Genomic DNA, 20,827 nt, shown 5'->3' with positions numbered 1-20,827 from the left:
AACCATTGGTAACTATAAGTATAAAATAATATAACTCCTTTTGAATAATCTTAAAATATTCATTGGTAAAAACTTTTGTAATCTGCATATTTATTTTGTATACACCATTTTAGTTTCGGTTTTAGATTATTGTGAAAACCAAAGTAACCAATTGGTTAACATAAACTTTATCCATCTTGTGTTGTGTTGTTTCGTGTTTTGACGCATTGATGTGTGTTTTTGTTGTTATTTTATGTCATAATTCGTTTATAGGTGCTGTAACATCTGTTTCAATTTGATCTGACAGTATTAATGAAGCAGGATTATATGCTACGCATAGTGATATTTTTTATTTTTTATTTTCTAATATAGAAAATACTTAAATTTAGGCAGAGTTTATTTTTGAAAGACTGCAAGCCTGTGCAAAGCCCATCAACATTCGATGTACGAGCCTACACCACACAAAAATATTTCCCTTGCATTTCAGCATCTTGAAAACAAATTTTATAGACATTAAACCATTTATTATAAACATCAAAACACCTTGAAATCTGAGTTTTTTGTGTTCAGTCACCCTAACATTACATAAGAAAATCCTTGAATATTTGTGTTAGATTTGCACTCACTAAATTATTAAATAATGATCTACCAATTACTTCAATTATTCCAGTGTGCAAAAATGTAAATTATAATTTTATGCTTAGGTAAGGCAGTTTTCCTCATTCCGTAGGATACATAAGAAATTTTGGCAGAATGGAATTCTAGGTAGTACCACATAAGAATAGTGTGCTACCTATAATACACTTTTTGGAAACATTTCTTTCTTCTCGTCCGCGATCTGGAATTGATTTGTTATTGCAACTATCACTGTTAGAAGCACTATCTGTAATCTTTAAATTTAACCTGACAAACAGCTAGAGGGTTGACAGCGCTATACCTACCGGTCATTCTATACACTACTTCGAGTAATGTACTATTTCCATGGAGGGTGTAAGAAAATATGGCAGAATTCCGTTTCGTCCTTTTTGACGTATGGCACTTTTCCGTTATGGTACTTTGCCGCCTTTTTCGAAGAGGCCAGGCGTAATACCACCATTATGGTAGTCTTCCGATATGGCAGTCTTCCGTCACCCCAGTCTCTTGGCGTGTTTTCCCTCGCCGTGTTTGTTTTGATTGCGTAGTGTGACGTTTTACCTTTAACGCGTGTGGCGTCCACGCTCCCATTTTCTACTGTAATTGTAAATATTTATGTTATTGTTAGAGACCGGAAAAATTCGCGGATTCATTTCACGATATGATAGAATCCAAACAAATGTACCTTGGTATTGCTTCTCTGATTGGCTCACAGTTTATCTGAAGGACTTTGAGCCAATGAAAAATCTTCAACCAAAAAAGTATCGACTTAACAGGTAGAGTCAGTAACCAATGAGCAGGTGTCATTTTACGGAGTGTGTAGGGGGTTTGGAGTCTATCCTAGAGGTCATCCAAAGCGCGAATTTTTCCAGTCTCTAGTTATTGTGGATGGGCAGCCTCCTTTCCCATCACCACCCCCCCCCCCTTTTTTTTTCATCGCCACCCGGGATTTGCCCTTGATCCAGCTCGAATCGGATGTAATTTTGGGCAGCCTTGGCACTCAACCCGACACGCCCGTGACTCGGGAACCATTAACGCCCTCCCCACTGCCCTTCTCTCGCGCCCTCGGCGAGCAAGCACTACACTTGCCCCCCTTCCCCAACCCCACAAACCCATTACAGATGTTCAAACAAGCTCCGAGTTTGAACAGGCGAGAGGTGTCGCCGCCAAACACGGCTTTTCACGCCTCTCGGTCCCTTGCCGACCACGCGAGAGACGCTGAAACATCTGTGCCGTGATTGTTGCCTGCGTTTGTCAACCGCGTTTCAACATTCCTGGCGCGTGCATTAAGGGCGCCGCCTATGTCCGTGGGAAAATCACTTCGCGCGCTTGGACGGGCTCATCTTCGTGCAGGAATCGCGGCAGACGCTGGAACTACTCGCCATGGCTTTCCGCCCCTCGAAAGGCGGGATGGTGTCTTCCCCCACCCGACCGCCGAGCAGACACCTGGGTGGGAGAGTGCGTGGGCAGGGGAAAGGGCGCGAGGCAGATAGTGAACGTGGTGTCCGCTTCCCGGCACCGAGCCGGCACCTCGAGACACTTGGCTGGCGCATGCGGCGGAATGTCATTGTTTAGGATTTCCGCGCTGAACTAAGGCCAGATTACACTTCAGAGAATCGTGAAAGATATTTTTATGCCATGATACTTTCTTTTGAAATGAAGAAACTATAATATAATTATTATTACCCATTAAACGAATGCTCTGTTGCTTTTAAAGTTGTGTTTGTATGCAATATTTTGCAGCTGATGAAACAATCGCCGTTTATTGTTCTGCAGTAAAATACATCTAGCATATTTCATTTCGGACGCTATTGTTTTCAGCCGTTCTTATAAATCATTAGGTCCGTTCTACAGTGAACGCACAAAAACGAATATTTTAATATACTTGCAACAGTGGACGCAAGCGGACACGGAAACGCTTCGGCATGAGATTGGCAACACAACTCTTGCGATTGCGTTTGAGTTTCCGTTATGCGTTTCCGTTGCTTACGGTTCCGTGTCACTGTAGAACAGGCTTTAGTAAAAATGGTTAACGAATAAAGATATATTTTCCTATTCAAACTCGGAAAATATAAGTGGCCTTTTATTATGAATGCCGTAACTGCATGCAATGATATGAAAGGCTTAGAATGATAGTGGAATAAGGCACATTACCAATTTTTAACAAAACAATTATTTGTTACGATATTTAAAAGACAGAACCAACTAAGTGCTTGAATGATTGTGAGAAAGTTAATAAATATTAAATAATTTAGAGGGGCTTTCGTATGAAACATATTTAATGTAACACTAGTGCTTCGGAATATAAGTGACTTACACCATTATCAATATTAGCCTCTCATATGTTACGTAAACGATGATTGCCTCACTCCTTATATGGTTGGCTGTGAATTAACAAATGGTGTTTCAAATTTGTGGTACTTTAAAACAACTATCTACATTTGCTATCAAATGAGATCGTTTTGTTTCTATTGCATTTAATAACAAATAATTTAGATTATTACCGACTGAACTATTAAACTTGCTACGCATTAGCGTACACTGATTGGCTAAATTTATTCTTATATGTTCGTCAGCCTGTGTGCTGCTTAGCGCTACAGCTCACAATTTTTAAGAGATAGTGCGGAAAACGATGTCTAGAAAGAACATAGCGAATGCAATTTTATTTCAGGACAAAAAAAACTGTAAATTTCACTGCGGGTCATAAATAAACTTATGAAATATTTTATAAAAAATTAAGACATGTTTAGTTTTTGTTCTACTGTAAGTTAACTAGTAGTCTAATGTTTATTCGTTTGTGTACTCGTATAGGCCTTTCTATATTGCCTGAGTTTATTCTTATGATTGTCTTAGATTATTCAATGACCTAGTGAGTGTACTAAAGGATTAATTTGTCATGTAATATATGACAATGTTACTCAACGTACTACATCCCTATTTATTGTCGTCGGTCTTAAGTAATGTAAACTCTGTAATGTTTCTAATCTTAATGTATTTATATATTATTCTTATTTTAATATGGGTAATACCATGTGTGTTTGTGATCCTTCTTAATGTAACAAATACTATAATGTATGTTTTCTTCATATTCCTACTTAATTTTAAAGTACCAGATGTGTGAATTTAATATTCGTTCACTATTACAATAATAATGTACTACAGAGGCACATGTATCCACAAATGTAAACCTCTTGTAGGCACTTTGTACAGATTGGTAGTAAATCGTAATTAAACTTTTCCTTTGGCAGTGTATACAAAATGCCAAAATAAAATGGAAGGGTATGTAATGAAATCACTTGCTGCAAAGTGTGTATGGATATGTGTATATTTTACAACATATGTATATAAATATCTTTCTTGTAAATTACAACATTCATAACAAAATATATTATTCACACAACACCTAATGCTCATTCAACAATACCACATTTACATATTTTATTTACATTTTATATCTATGAGAATTGTTATGTTCATTCTTACTACAGGTTATACATCTATGTAATTTGTACCACAAAATAAGACAGTTGTCACCATGAATCAGCTTAAGTAAATGGTAAAAAACTGGCTTAATGTTTTGAAACTGTTGAGACAATAGCTACAATACAATAGCTCTGAACATACATACTAATTGTTTACACAAAAAAATATCCCACCTTACATATTTAAACATACAAAAATAAATATATTCATACAACTATTTCAGATTCAGTATAACAAATTATTTCGTTTCGAACACTCTTGATAAATAATACGGTGCAAATACAAATAATGAAACTAATGTTAATACATCAAAACCAAAAATAAAAATAAACAGCTGCTCGATACTAGTAGTAAACTATCAGCGCACAATATAACATGTAGAGTGAAACAAACATTTTACGTATATCTTTTAAAACGATTCACAATGAGATACGGCCCATAATAATATAATCTAAGTGCAAAGTTATAAGACACTGCATGCCAATTACACTGTTACATTATATTGATTTAAGTATTTCACAGCATACACAAACATAAGGTTTTTTTTTCTGTTGGCACGGAAACTGGCAACTGGGCACTTGTCTGTATAACTGTATCATTTCAAACATCTTTCGTCAAACTAGTACGCCAATTTTCTATGTTTCAATTGTTTATTGGACTAGAAAACAAAAATCTATAGGCCTAACTGTAATCTTTATGAAATCATTTTTGTTTTTAATATCCTTCTTTAAAAATGGGAATTTACCTGTACTGTTTGTGGTAATTTTGGCTTACATGTAAGGCTATTGTCCATCAATTGTTTACAGTGTATTATCAGGTTCCCTGATTTCCATATTCCTAGGATAACGTGGATCTATTATTTCCGGTAGAAGGCACGTCATGTAAAACTGTGTCAGTTTGTTGATCATTTTTTCTTTCCAGAAACTGTTCTCTCTTTCAATTTGTTGCACTAGTAAGCCACGTGGTGTCCAAAGGACGAAATAACAGTACTTACGATTGGTAATATGCAGTTGTCCCTGCACTTGGTACATGTAAGCATGTCCTTTCTTCAGAAACATTTTACCATCCACAATGTTACAAAATGTTACTTTTTTCTGTTCCACTGCTTCTTGTGGAGACATTCTGGCAGCTACGGCAGGACATTTTACTTCAAGGATACCATCATCTCCAACAAGACCGTCAGGTGTTGCTGCCAACCATGGGTGTTCCTTATCGACGAATAAGCCACAGCGAGCCACCTTCTTACCAAAGTTCACTTCAAAATCCTGAATGGCGCTATGCTCATTTTCCAATCCATACCTTGTGGCCTCCGTCCCTGAAAACCTACTGTACAATATATTGACAACGGATTTTGCTCGCTTAGTGGCTTTCTTCATGTTACAGATTCTACCGAAATTTGATGCTGTCAGTCGCTTGATTCTTTCTGATTTCCAGAGAACAGAATCATTTTGCCCTTTGGTAGCGATTTGTAGATTTTCTCGTTCTTCATCCGTTTTACAAAGACTAGCGAGAAATTCCTGTGTCTGTCTTGCATATTCGTCTGGTTCCATGTCAGGTATGCGTTGTTCTACACAGCCATAATCCTTGTCAGGACCTGTCACATACAACTTTCTGCGCTTAAATGTTTGTGGGTTTGTCAGCCTCCTGAGCTTTCTTTTCTCTGATGAACGTTCCTTGCGCTGTATGTGAGCTTTAGTGATGTTTCCAGGACTACTGTTTGTTAAACCTTTATGGATAAAGGACTGTGTTTGAGGACCTGAATTAAAAGAAATTACAGAGAGCTCGCTTCTTGTTTGGTAGCCACCACTCAAACAAAAGTTTACTCGTTTACTTGAAACATGCTTGCAAACCACATTATTGAAAGACTCTGCTGTATTAGTATTGACATTATGTAAAAGGCTTACAGCATGATGTGCAACAATGTTTCGAGCTGCTATTATTTCTGACCATATACCTGCCTCTTGAAGAGGCGGTACAAGGTTTTCCTCGTTTTCTTTCAATCCGCTACAGAAATAACCTCTAATTGCGCATCCTGAGTGGTCACCAAATACGTGAAATGGACCATTGTAAATGTCAAGTTTTAACTCCTCAATTTTTCTGTGAATTGGAAACTCTTTTTGAGCACGCCTATGCTGCACAGCTCCGGTGACTGCAGCTCGAAGGCGGAGTTGTTTGTCAGATACAGCCTTTCGTAGAACAGGAGAAACGGAACCAATTTCGTTTTTCGTCTTTTGAGCAATACAACGTATCCTTCGAAGGTAATTTCGCAGTATGTGGTTAGTACATTCAATTTTGGTGATTGTAAAATTTGGACCATATGGCTGAGCCTTCACTTACATACAATGGCTCACTGAAAAATACCTACAGAAAACTACCAAATCATTTTTAACTCGAAATGGCCACATATGCACGTTCTTCTTGTAGGCATATCAGAGCGCTCGGTTACTGCTCTGAGGCTAACTATTTTCATATAGTTCACAATATTTAGTACCTACTCTTCGCGAGGTTACATTTATAAACATTGTAGAGCTAATACCTTTCTGTATATTTAGGAAGTAGCTGTTACAAAAGTGCTACATTTCAGTTCGTTACAATATGCAGCATTGTATGAAAACATATGAAACGTGCGACGTCAGAAATAAAAACATTAAATACCACACGGCATTGAAATTATTTCGAAAATATACTATCGACACAAATACATAATAATTAATAACATCTGAAATTAACTGATCACCTTGTGACTCACCAATCAGCTGATGATATTTCAGGTTATGCGTGGAAACACTGCATTTGAAACCTTCCACTATGATGTCAGATTCCATGGCATTTGAAGACTTGTTCCAATTTTTGAAACAGACGTGGTCCTTTGGCGTCTCATTTTTACTGTTTGCTCGTGAACATATGCAGCAGTATCGATTCCTAGTGCTTGCGAAGATAACTTTTTTTGTTTCTTTTCCTACTATGCAAGCCTATAAGAAAAAAAAAAACAAGCATATTTAATCTGTTCGCTGTAAAACTTAATGTAAGGTAACGAACATTGTATAATCAGGATAATTACATTATTTCGAATGTCTGGCATTATGCCAATAGGCTCTAAGTATATGGCTCTATGCCGGTAGGCCTAAAAGACTTTCATACTAGCAAACAGGTCTATCACAAAATAACTATACAATGTTTGCACTTATAAAGAATTTAAATTGTCGCATTTATCTACAAAAGAAGGAAATATTAACAAAATAACTATTACGTGTTGTTCACACTGTCATGAACTTATTTTAGTTACTAATAATACATAATTACTGATATAACACAGATTGCCTACAAATTATTATTCAACACGCAATAAGATTACGTAATACACAAACTTACCACCCCAGAAAGAGCATCATATTTGTTTCCATACGATCGTTTACACCAAGCTCCATCAGTGACAACTGCTATGAGAGGAACTCCGTCGACATCCACACTGCCATTTTCTACTGCCAATCTTGCTTCTTCTTTGCCAGCGGCTTCCATACTTTGACATGCGACATCGTGTATAACAGAAGATAGGGATTTTTGACATTTGTTGAAAGTCTCCTTGGCCATGCAAGGCATTTCCAAAGTTGAAGTTATGTCTTGTAACTGTGTAAAACTTTGGCCCGTTAACAACATACTGTTCACCCATGCCATGTTACAGTTGACTTTATTTGTTTGGGGGTCCTCCGAGAAAATAGATTCAACAGTACCACACATATTACACTTGAAATCAAATTTACTTATCATTCCATTTTTATGTTCTTTTATTAATCGCATATTTTCAAACGAACACTGAAACACTTTGTTATGTTGGCTGATGCGCGACATTTCTTTGAATAGAAAGTCAACATCAAACAGTCGACGGCCTTGTATCGGAAAGGTTGATGATTCAGAGCTGAAAGTTTTTTTAGGAGAGGTTTGTTCGGGTGAAGATGCTGGTGACGAAAGTTTCTCCACGCCTTCAAGAAGCTGAGCGTAGTCACTTGTGACCGATTTTGACTCTTGTTCCGTGTCTGAAAATATTCCAGTAACATCATATTCTTCTGTAGGATAATCAGTAGTTGTGACTTTCTGCGGTGTCGCCAATATTTCGTTTGTCCAAAACGAACAACCTGCTCCATCGATGTCTACTTGATAATGTGAAGCAGTATCGCCGGGAGAGGTGGAACACCTAAAACAAAACAAAATTAAAGATATGATTTTCCTTGAAATAATAATCAAATACGCTATTAAAATTGTAAACAACTATTATTGTTGACATAATTAGTAGGCTAAAATTAATAATATATTTCATTAATTATGTCGCAAAGTTTGGCTCAATGTTCCAATTGTGAAATTACAACATTGCTGTGTAAAACAAAAATACCACGTCTCAGAATATTTTAATTATATAACCGTTAAAACAAAATAATTTATTAACTGTAGGCGTAATGGAAGATATGTTAAACAGTATTTGAATACAGCAAACAACAACACTTCCAACCGCTCAGCGATGGTAACAGTAAAAAGCTATAAACAAATAATATTTTGAAAACGCTCACATAAGTTATATACAATTGTTACTAGGTATAACCCTTCAACTTTCTTTTAACATAAAATGTAACTACGCAACTGAAGTACTATTTATAAGTGTTAATAAAGATCTAAATTTTAATCATAAGTAATTTAAATAAAAAATGAAAGATTATATTCTTTTATTTCTTCCATATTCCTATGTTTGTAGAATACTGTTACCTACTTTACAATTTGCTAACGAGTTTATCGGAAGAATGATTTGATCCGTGTTGTCTGCAGCCGAAAGCCGATGACCTGACCACTACGCTACCATTTCTTATGATAGTAGTTGAGTTAGACATAATATTTAGGTTGAATTTAAAAGTATGTGGACTGAAAACACTAATATTATATTATGAAAAAATACCGCCTCATAAATTGAGCGCGAAATCTTACAAATTAAATTTGCGAATTAATATGTTTCACTATTTCAATTATTGGTTTAACAAAGTTAATATGTAGTTTTCTACAGTTTACTGATTGAGATGTTTCATCAAATTGAATCTGTGAAAAATCGTAAGTAATAACGAATATTCACTGATTCCGATGTAGAGTCAATTAATTTTCAGTTCTCAGTCATAAAATGATGGAACGTATTTATGTAAGCTATTATAAATACATACACACACGACATTTAAGAGAAATGTGTCAAGAACAGGCATATTACTTTTTTATTAATTTTCATTCAGTGCAGAAGTATTTGGAAACATTTAAGGAAACGTTTCATGAATCTCATACGGGAAAGCATGCTATAAAACTATGCAGTAATGTAGTGGACTATTTTATGTATGTGTATAGGCCTACGTAATATTCATATACAGGTATTCATGCGTTATAGACGTTTTATCCGTGCTAGAAAAGTAAGAGAGACACCTTCTTTCGGCATTTTGCCCTTTAATTATTCTTAAGTAATTGTTGAAAAAAACTATTATTCAAACCTTGCTGGAGACAACGTTATGTAGCAAGTCTCACTGTCTGTCTGGGTTTTCCTTTCAACAGCATTTTCTATATTCCCCGCGTGTTTGGATGTACTGAAAGACTCATGTGAAGTATAGTTGGAAAACCTTGTTTCATGGTTTTTCACGTAACGCAGCCTGTGAAAGAAAGAACATTTAAATTTAATACAGCTTAAATGGATAGTAAAGGAATATAAAAAATTATGCTATATAACCTTTTCAACTGAAAGTGAAGGCTTACATGTTTCTTAATAAATGTACAACACACTTACCTGCCGTCAACTAAACGTAAAACTTTCCCTTTGTTCCATTTCCTTTTCTTTCGAACTGCATTCAGACGCAAGTGACGTTTTTTACCTCTTCTTTTGTCTTCATTCAAAACTTGCTTTCTCGCAGATTCCATACCTTTGTAAATCAAACCTTTCTAAATGGGTATAAAGGCTAAACGTTCTACTGGCACTTGACGCGAGTCAATTCACCCACACACATTCACAAGTATCAGAGCACGCACGCAGGATGATGGATGTACGAACTATTATCTCGCACCTCGCACTGTGCGTCTGTCAAAGACAGCTACTGCCCTAGACTCAGATTAGCGACACGCAGCAGCTGGGCACTCCCCCTACCAGCCGGATCTTTTCCCCCCCGCATACCCACCTTCCCGCCGCTCAAGGCTACTTCCCCTCCCGGACTGATAGCGGCCGAGCGGAGCGCGTGGTGGCGCCACTTCACTGGAGTGTCTTACTGGCATGCAGTGCTTTAGAACTGCATCGTAGAACCATCGATTTTCATCTACGAAACTATATTTTTTTATCACGCGACGCAAGACAAAGGTGCATTCTACGGGTCTATAATTTTCCGAAGCCCGGGAAAATGAATCTTCTTACCTAAATCTCGCCGCAAAAAGTGCCGTTTTAGCCATTTTCACAGTCAAAACTTACCTATTAGTAAGGGAAAATAGAACGTCTCACTATTATAGGCCTGTAAGCTGTTCCTTAAATGCTTTTCGTAGCCAAACCGCAAAACAATACGTGGAATAGTTTTCGAATAAAAGCCGGATTTCCAAGGCTCTGCACGTCTCTGCGCTCTCCAAGTAGGCGGCGCCCTTAAGGGGCCCGCCTACCTGGTCACACAGACGGTGCGCAGAGCTTCAGGAAAAACAACGCGATTTCATAACTACTCAAGATATCCGAGTGGGGTATGTTTACGAAAAGCATTTAAGAGTTCGCTGAGGCCCGAAAAGTACTTTTAATTTTGGATCATGTTTTTAAACTGTATTTCTAGAAGCGTTAAAATGGCTGAAACGCATGTTTTCAGAGTAATTTTTAGGTGTAAAACAAGTGGTACAGATTTTTGAAAGCACTTAAGGGGCTTGCATTACACCTTTATCTTCATTTCCCCGTAATATAAAAATACGGTCACCGCACAAATTTCACAGTTATCAATTGACGACGAGAAGACTGCGCGCCAGTTCAGAGCCTTGAGCTTAGAGGCGATACCGCGCTAGAAATACCATCGAGCGTCGCGCTTATCATCCCGCCTCACTAACACACATACACCCCTGACGAGGCGGGCCCCTTAAGGAGCGATGAAACGTAACCATACAAGCTCAAGCAGTGGCGGTTCTATGTGAGAGGATATAAAAACTTTAAAAAAAATAAAAATGGTTCTCTGTAAAGTCGGGTTACGGACGATAGTTTAACATGACAACTTCATAACAAAACATTGATGAAATGATTGCATACTTTTATGAATAAATTTGAATCATTTTTATTGAATTATCACTATTTTGTATGGATACAAAGAAGAAGTGAAATGAAATCTACAATTTAATTGATAAATGTACTTTTATTTGCACTCATTAATTCAAATATGTTTATTACTTTAACAAACAGATTATTTTAACTATAACTTTTATACATGTTTGCTATTTAACTTCTTCCAATCTGTGTTATTCTGTTAAGGATAGGACGATGATAGGAAAAGTAGGAAACGAATGGGAGTGTTTCAAGTTTAATGTGCCTCGAAAAGTAAAATCGATGGTTGTTCCAATCGAGTGGAAGAGAGATAGATGCGGTGCAAGCGTATAATGAGCGTAACGGGACACAGCGCAACGGGACAATGTGCGTAACGGGACACTTTTTCGTCCGTGCAGCCGGCGTCCATCGTTTATTAGACGTTGGTACGTCAAAAAAGGAAGCGATTACAAAAATAATCTACTCTAGACCGCACCTGACTTTGAAGTTAAGTTCGTTTATTTTGTAAAAAAACGTGAAAAAAATTTTTTTTAGCGTTGCTGAATAATTTTTGAAGTGAAAACTTCTTTTGGCCTACCGCACACACATTTTATCGCAGGTAGTAAGTTAGGCTGATCCGTCACGCTCTGAGGTGGAAGGTTCGATCGGGTGAACTCGGGACCGCCGAGTGTACCCGAGCGAGAAAGGTACAGTCAGCTGCTCTTCGCTGTTGTGTCGCTGTGTTTAGTATATTCAATTAATACGTAATAATTGTCATTATTAATTTCATAGTTATTATTGGTACGTAATAATAAATATTTTAACAATTAACATTGATTGCGGTCTTAAGCAAAGATATCAGAAGAGAATGTGTAATACCCGACCGATGCATTTACGATATATGTTTAGGTTATGATAGGGAGTAAATCATGTAAGTCGTCATCGACAGGGTCACTTGACTTGTTAACGATAACACTATATCTGTTCCTATTAGTAGGTATAACTTATTGCGCTTTTAAATCTTAAGTATACGATTACTGTGCAGTAAAAAGTGAAATTATATTAATATTCTCATATAGTTTTAATAACGAAGTAAACGGAGAGAACACCATTATTTTTTAAGTTATACTTCTTGAGGCGCGTTATGAAAAAATGATAAGAGTGACATTTTAAGATGCGCGCGCATCACTGTAACACAAAATTAACAGGTTGAAGCTGCCCGCTATACCGGTCATTAAGTCTCGAAAAAAAGCTGTTGCGCATGTTAGCACGCTCGTCGCCTCTGATCACTGTTTTCATATTTATAATATTTATCCACATGTTTCTAGTTTTTACATTCACAACACGTGTTTTAGTTTCATACAAGTGTGAATTATATAGGTATGTGCTAATAAATTATATTCAGTAGTGATTTAAATTAAATATTTTGATTAATATTATTTACTATTCGTAAATATTAGTAAAAAAATTGTGCCTTTATACTTTTATAAGTGCTCCAATATAATTGAGGTTAACTATCCGTATGTATTATTTATTGATATATATAAAATATTATTATTATTTTTTTTTTTTAATATTCCGATGGCACTGATACTCCAAAAAGCATGTATATAAACATTACTATGGACTTCAGGTTACGCCCACTCGGAGGGTCGTTGAGATATCACAGTGAAATTTTGAAGGGGGTGGGAGGAGGTGGAGGTTTCAGGGCCCAGAAACTAAACTAAGCCCGTGGGGAGGGAGAGCAAGTTGGGTTTCGATTTTTTTTTTCCTGACAGAGTTTACTCTGATAGTAGTACAAAAATGATTACCAAGTCTACTGCTAACAGAATTCGTTGGAAACCTTACAAGACATCCGATACATGCAGATCACGTTTAATAGTTATGGCCTCGGTAACGTTTACAGTATTTATATTTTTTTTGTTGTTATTGGTATTTTGAAACGTTGTAAATTAAGTACTTAATGTGTAGAAAGATCAACAAAATTATTTTCCTCCGGGCCGTTAATTTCTAACTGGTCACGTGCTAATTATTGAAGCGATGGATCGACGCCAGAGCGCGGTGCGACGGCAGCGCGCTCGCGAGGAACGGTAGCTTCGCCTAGCTTCACGCCGCCACCGCTAGATGGCAGCAGCGGGTTTCAAAACAGCGCTGTAACGCGGAACGGCCTTCTTTGCGGCGCGCAACGGAAGCCTTGCAATAATTATCATCACAGTGGCCGACCAGCGCCTTTCAAGGTCTCTAAAATATGTTCACAACACTAACCTTATATTGCCAAATCGTAGAGTACCAACAATTTGAAATTTAGAACCAAATGCAAATTTCGTCAGAACACAGTCCTTTTGTTATAACCTAAAAGTGTGGAACACTCGTTCAGATACAGGAAAACAATTATAATTTCGTTATAGGTCCTCCAAAATACCGTTAATGATTTTACTAAATGCGTCATGATTTTTTTTCTTTTGTTAACAAAAAAAAAAGTTCACGAGACAACTGCGTCAGATATATCTGCCAATTGAAACACGGCCTGAGAAAATAGAGAGTTGTTGTGGATGAAGATGGAGGGGGGTTACACTTCCGGCCTGCCAGCTGTGCGGCGTCGTTTCCTAGCCGAAAAGCTGTCTGCGCCGAGAGGCCTAAACCTCGCCGTCTTTCTTTCCCCCTCCCCCCCCCCCTTCCCACTTCTGTAGGGCGGTAACCCTCATCTTGTGTGGCGTGCCGGGAGTTACCAGGGTATTTATGCAGCTGGCAGCAGACTGCGCGGCTACTGCTGTTGCCAGCTCTGCTCCACCCTCCACCCCCTATCCTACCTCTCTTTTCCACGTTCGGCGTCTGTTTCTTTCTCTCTGTCAAACTCTCGCGGGCTGTGTGAAAAATAGCCCAGTTTCCGGCTGCGTGCTGAGCGGGAGTCACGACTTCATCGGCACGAAGCCACGCTCGCTACCTTTTGGAGGCCGAAAGATCAGGCAACGCCTCTCGCGGCAATGGCGGCTCCAGGAAGACCTCTCGGGCAGGGCTCTCACACGCAGGAGGATGCAGTTAATAATCATGACATTGCCCTTGGGATATTCACGAAATATACGGTCTCAAATACTGAAATTTAGTATTATCGTACAAATTATTATTTGAAAGAAGAGTTTAGCACATTAACGAAAGTATTTAAGTTAACATTAATATTCCCTACAAAGAAATAATAAGTACAATTTGGGCTCGGAAGGGGCTATCACACCCTGCGCCCTTCCTCTGGAGCCGCGCTTGTCTCGCGGCTCATCTGTGTATGTTTATATATACACACATATATGTTTATATGTGTGTGTATATATAAACATACACAGATGAGCCGGTATATATATATATATATATATAGAGCCGTATATATATGTGTATTATATACCTACATATATCCATATATATAGCCGTATATATATGTATATGATATACCTATATATAGGTATATAAAGTGAGAGAGCGAGTGTGTGTGTGAATTCGAGCTTCGGCTGCAGGTGTATCACGTAAAAATGAGTCGAAAACATGTCTACGACATATGATCTAACGTTCTTTCCAAGACTGGTGTACGTCTTTGAAGTTGTGGCAAGTAAGGGTGCAGATTTTAGCTAATTAATTTTTATTTATTTAATTTTACTAATCTATAGATAATTGTGGGGGAGGGGAGAGAGAGAGAGAGAGAGAGAGAGAGAGAGAGAGAGAGAGAGAAAGAAAGAGAGAGAGAGAGAGAGAGAGAGAAAGAAAGAGAGAGAGAGAGAGAGAGAAAGAAAGAGAGAGAGAGAGAGAGAGAATTGCGCGGTTCGTCACATCAAAACATTCTTTACTTTTACAATCGCCCTCACGCTTGTAATTATTGTTATTATCTGGGCAACGGTGATTAATCCCTCTTACCTCCCCCTCCTGCAGGCTCTGTACATTAGTAAAGTATAAATTGGTCACAAATACCAAAGTCATTGGACCTGTCGAATTAGAGAAGCCTAAGATGTACATCAAGTTCTGTCCCTTCCCGAACACGCTCGAATATTCACCTTTTTGCCAACCTCGGGATTTGTTTTATTTTTGCGGAGGAAAAATGAATTCAAATATTAAAAGTGGTCGGTTAGGTTAGCTCCATTAAATCACTTTAAACACTATGGACGGTTAGTTAGGTTAGTATAGCTACATTAAAATAAACCGAGGTTGGCCGAAGGTGAATATTCGGGCGTGTTCGGGCAGGGACAGAACTTGAAGTACATCTTAGGCTTCCCGTCGAATAAAACCCCACGATAATTATCAACGAGCCAAAAATGATAACACAAAATGTTGGTTTAAAGTTTCTTGATGTTGAGCGGCGAAAGGTCCCGGGGTTTTACACTCATGGGAAATTTCTTTTTCCCGGGTTAGTTCAGGACTGGGAGTTGCGGGAGGCAGCGGTAAACCACAGCGGAATCACACTCACTACCAACACCCGGCGTGCTAGGACACGACTGTCGAGTACTCGTCATCTTAAAAAAATACATTGATGTGCAACATCTTAGTCCTCAGTAAGATACAGCAATTATTGGTGGGAGTGTTTCGTAAATGCAACGGAAGTCGCACGTAACAGAAAACCGCGATGCTGCCAAATGTATCAGATGGCGCTAACCAAAATCTTTTAAATCACAATAAACTTTATAGTATTAAATGTTTCACTTTTAATGAAATTCATTGCCAAAAATCAGGTCCAAAGCCGGGGTTTAGTATTTTTCCTAGTCTTTTTTTTTTTTTTTTTTTTACTTTTATCGGAGCCAATTCATTATATCGTTTTTTTTTTTTTTTATTATTTCGGCATGCAAATATAATGTTTGTACAGTCGACGTAGCTGTTCGGGCAGCGAATTATAGCGGCGGGTGCGGAAACTGCGTGTGATGTGTAGACATGTAGTTGAAAAACACAATTTGCGCATTTTTACCACGCACGGAATTGTTTAAAAAAAAAAAAAATTAAAAAAAAAGAATTCTACGTTAAATTCCCGCGTCCGAGTCTCGTGTTACATATAAGTGTGTTCGCAATATGAGAACGCACGTACTTTGCTCGTTACCAAAGGTTAATATGATTTTTCACATCACTGGCGAGTGCTGAAAAGACTCCGTAAAAAAAAAAAAACTGACTGAAAAACTTGTGTGTGTGTTTCGCTCAACTGAGTCGTAAATATTTCGCGGCCGAACAGACAGGGTGACTACCCGAGGCGAGGCTGGCTGGCGCCTCTTGCCCATCTTTGTTAATGGGCTCCGAAAATTGAACCCATCTTCTTCGCCCGCTTCTCTTCAATTCTGTTCTGGCTCCCGGCCGAGAAGGTCACGGCTGGTAGGGTTGGGCCGTCCACAGGATCTCTCGGAGGGGGGGGGGGAATCAGATAATCTAAGGGCGGTATTCCAAGATGTTCGGGTAACGCCGCCGATTCATCACATCGCCATCCGGGGCAGTAAGCGTGGGCGAGGCCGGAAACCGAAGTTTCTACAACTCGCCAAGTGCATAGTAATTCAGGTGCACCCCAACACTGGTAAAGAATCATTTGAATCGACGGGCGGGGTTTTCGTGTCTTGTGGGATAGGTTTTGGCACACGGGCCTGTGTGTGCGCTGGTAGGTTGTGTAATGCTATAAAAGTTACGTGTACCTAATTCGGCGGGGGGGAGTGAAGCTCCCCACCAGTTAGATCGGCCAACTGGCGTGATGTAATGTCGTGTTGGTGTGTACATTAGAGGCTTGTCGGCGTGCTGTAGTTCGGGTAAGGATGCGAATAAACGCTGCCTTGTTTGGGCCGTATTCCAGAAAGGGAAAATTACTGAATGACCAGAGACAAATAACACGCAATGTACCTTTTTTTATTTTATTTTTTTTCATTTGCATTCGCACAATGTTAAAAGAAATTTAATTGTTAATAATTATTTCGTGTATAATAAATTAAGGTGTCGGTCATACTCAAGCCTTGGGCGCCTTTCAACTATTGTAAGAAGTGAGTATATAAAAGGGCTGGCGTGGCGCACGACCACTGTATCTTTATTTACAATCAAAAAGATCCATAGTTGCACGCAGCGCAATGACTCGTGTGTAGTAGGGTTCAGAAGGGGGCGCGGAGGTCTACCATACTGGAAGACTACCATAATGGCAGTATTCCACCTGGCCCTTTTCGAAAAAGGCGGAAAAGTACCATGACGGAAAACTGCCAAAATTTCAAAGGACGAGACGGAAACTATGGAAAACAGTAGCGATATACGAACGATGATTTTTTTCCCAACTCTCTCCGATTACAAACATTCAAGTTCAAGCATAAGACTGGCTGACCACGTCAATTTTACAGAAGAAATGTTCGAAAAACGACACCTCTTGATATGAGAGAAGGAAAATAAAACTCATACTTTTGTATAATTTTCTCACATATATCAACTATTATAAATAAAAAATGTAATTTTACATGAAGAAAAGTTTACTAAAAAAAAAGAGTGCGTCGGCCGGGAATCGAACCCGGATCAACTGCTTGGAAGGCAACTATGCTGACCATTATTTTTTTTTTTTTAATTTTTTTTATTTTTTTTTTTTGAATAAAGATGGATGGCACACTGGCAAGGTTGGACAGTCACCAGTGTGCCAACAATCTCCCCCCCTTAATGTTGTAGTTTTTAAGTCACCCCGAGTCATTGTGGAAAGGTAGTGTTGGTTGAAGGTTGTTATTAAGACAATACAAATTACACCCATGTCTTACCCGGGATTCGAACCCGGAGCCCCCGCACCGTAGCCCGGTGGGCCGTCGACTGCGCTACGGAGGCCGACCGCCATTACACCACCGACGCCACGTAACATGAATTGTACATTACTGATGTATTTATATACATATATACACTTCAGTAAAATTTTAATTTTAATTTATATTATTTTCGTAATTATTACATGTGAATAAATTTACATTAAGACACAAACATAAAAAATAACTTAGCTGAACTGATAACCTTTATATGATTCACAAAACTACTTTTATTATTTTTTGTTTTTCCTATAACAATAAATATATATATTTTTAAATTTTTAAAAATTTAATGGTCTACTTACTTTTACGATTCTTGCGTTCGTATTGCCAGCGCAAGGTAATCTAAGTAAGAAATGTGTGGTTCGCATGCTAGATGTGATCCAGGTGATAACACTGCACGGGAATGAAAAATTAGATTGCTTCCAAGGCCAATACACACAGGATTTTGTAGAAGGAGGGGGGTTTCATTGCTACCATTAAATTATTTATATAAGTAATTTTTATTTGTAGTTCAATTAAAAAAAAAAAATATTTCCACATCAAAATCTAAGGGAATAGTAAACTTTTAGAACTACGGTTACAGAAAAAAAATTACATTTATTTGGTTTGTATTTAATGGTTTTTAATACTTCGTTCTTAAGTCTATTGTTTAATGGTTTCGTTAAAAAAATATCACAAATGCAGATATATTAATGATATTAAACACATGAAACACACATGTAAAGTTTGTAAAAAAAAACATTCTTACAGTAACACGTGTTCAAAGGGGGCGCAGAAGATGACCATAACAGTATTCCATTCCATAATTTAAAAGGACGAGACGGAATTCTGCCATACTTTCTTATACACTCCATGGAAAGAGTACAGCGGCATTGCTCTCGAAGTAGTGTATAGAATACTCGGTAGCTGTCAACCCTCTAGCTGTTTCTCTGGTTAACTTGAAAGATTACAGATATAGCTTCTGACAGTGATAGTTGCAATAACAAATCATTTCCAGATCGCGGACGAGAAGAAAGAAATGTTTCCAAAAATGGTGTTATTGGTAGCAGCACTGTATTCTTATTCAGATAATTAAAAAAAAAAAAAAAAAAAAAAAAAAAAATGGTAGTTTTCCATTACGGTACTTTTCCTCCTGTTTTGACGAAGGCGACGGAAAAGTACCATAACAAAAATGGACGAAGCGGAATTCTGCCAACATTCCTTATACATTCCACGGAATGAGGAAAACAACCTAACTCATAAAATCATAATGTAACTAGCTTTATAGAATTTACATTTTTTCACACTGGAATAATTGATGTAAATGTAGATCATTATTTAATGAGTGCTAATCCAACGCAAATATTCAAGGGTTTTCTTATGTAATGTTTTCATTTTTAGGGTGATAGAACACAAAAATCTCAGATATTATGGTTTTTTTATATCCATATTACAAAATGTATATTCGAGGGCAATATTTTTGTGTAGTGTAGTTTGTTGGCACAGGTCAAGCAGCACATGCGCTCTAGGGGAGACATAGGCTCATACATCGAATGTTGGTGGGCTTAACACAAGTTTGCAGTTACGAAATAAAAATATTACTATGCGTAGCATATTATTCTGCTTCTTTAAAACTGTCAGATTAAATTGAAATTTGTTTTTTGTGCCTTACGACACATACATTAAAAAATAAATATTTACCATATAAGTAGGCCTACATAACATTAACACAATACATATAATGATACATATCAATAACTTTACGACAAAACACGAAACAACACAACACACCACACAGATAGATAAAGTTCATAGTAAATAATTGGTTATAATTGGTTACTTCGGTTTTCACAAAAACCTTAAACAGAAACTAAAATGGTGTTTACAAATTAAATATGTAGATTATAAAAGTTGTAAATATCTTTTTGCTTAAGTTTTTTACCAATAAATGTTTCTAGATTATTCGAAATGAGTTATGATTTTTTACAAATTTTAGTTACGAATGGTTTTAAAAGTGTCACTAATTCTATAATTGCAAGTTGAAATTCTTAATTCAAACCGAGATATTAAAAAGTGTATCACTGATTGAACGTCCAGTAAATAGAAAATGCAAATGAAATTTATATAGGAATGTAGCATATTTAAAAGTAAATTAAAATCCTAATATTTTAAAATATTAATTTAAGAATTTGAAGAACAAAGTATACAATCAGGTATTGATGCAGAGAAAGTTATATATTTAATAAGACCTAAGATCTTAAAATGTAACTAATATTATTATCTAGATGTTGGTGAAAAATAAAAACTTGGCATCCAATATAACTCGAAGGTATTAAAAGTGGACACCACGTTTAATGTCATTTCTTACAATGTGATAATTCTAAGTAAATTGAATTATTTTTTTTACTAAATGTTATACAATAAATGCTATCGTAATTCAGAGACGTTTGTTAACTTGAAAACCAGATCTGGACAGCTGAAATATCTTGCTAAATAGTTTCACAAACATAATTCCATTTTTTTTTATCAGAATCTTTTCTTGATCAATTCAGATTACAGTTGTATTATCATTTATTAAATATTAAAGAGATACTACTTTGCGGATCACCTAATACCATGAAATTACATTTGCAAATTTGACTGCAAAGCGTCTATTTGTAAGATAATTAAAACAAATATATACCACGCATTGCTAGACGTGGCCTAATCATGATAC

The 20,827-nt window shown here is 37.2% G+C and overlaps 2 protein-coding genes across 3 annotated transcripts in view; both read right to left on the bottom strand.

The window, feature by feature from the left end:
* LOC134540305 (uncharacterized) overlaps nt 1-20,827 on the bottom strand; it is a 404,904-nt gene that overhangs the window by 51,763 nt on the left and 332,314 nt on the right. The gene's annotated exons all lie outside the window — the stretch shown is intronic.
* Nucleotides 1,973-10,202, bottom strand: LOC134539960 (uncharacterized). 2 transcript variants are annotated; one of them, XM_063382350.1, is made up of 4 exons: nt 9,899-10,202; nt 9,609-9,764; nt 7,468-8,287; nt 1,973-7,067 (listed from the first exon to the last, which is right to left on the bottom strand). In XM_063382350.1, exons 1-4 carry the CDS (start codon nt 10,027-10,029, stop codon nt 6,684-6,686), a joined length of 1,491 nt encoding a protein of 496 aa, XP_063238420.1. In that variant the 5' UTR covers nt 10,030-10,202; the 3' UTR covers nt 1,973-6,683. The 2 variants fall into 2 exon arrangements, with proteins under 2 accessions (XP_063238420.1, XP_063238421.1); XM_063382351.1 differs by lacking the exon at nt 1,973-7,067 and having other exon boundaries at nt 7,083-8,287.

The sequence above is a fragment of the Bacillus rossius genome, chromosome 16, assembly GCF_032445375.1.
Source record: "Bacillus rossius redtenbacheri isolate Brsri chromosome 16, Brsri_v3, whole genome shotgun sequence".
Classification (NCBI taxonomy): Eukaryota; Metazoa; Arthropoda; class Insecta; order Phasmatodea; family Bacillidae; genus Bacillus; species Bacillus rossius.
The sequence above is the reverse complement of the archived record's forward strand: the minus strand, read 5'-3'. Positions and strand labels throughout refer to the sequence as shown.

Excerpts from the sequence above, each read along its gene's own strand:
- LOC134539960 (XM_063382350.1), bottom strand. The coding sequence starts at position 10,029 with ATGGAATCTGCGAGAAAGCAAGTTTTGAATGAAGACAAAAGAAGAGGT. Across the intron at positions 9,765-9,898 it reads TTACGTTTAGTTGACGGCAG|GCTGCGTTACGTGAAAAACC; the intron begins GTAAGTGTGTTG and ends TTTCTTTCACAG. Across the intron at positions 7,068-7,467 it reads ATGATGCTCTTTCTGGGGTG|GCTTGCATAGTAGGAAAAGA; the intron begins GTAAGTTTGTGT and ends TTTTTCTTATAG.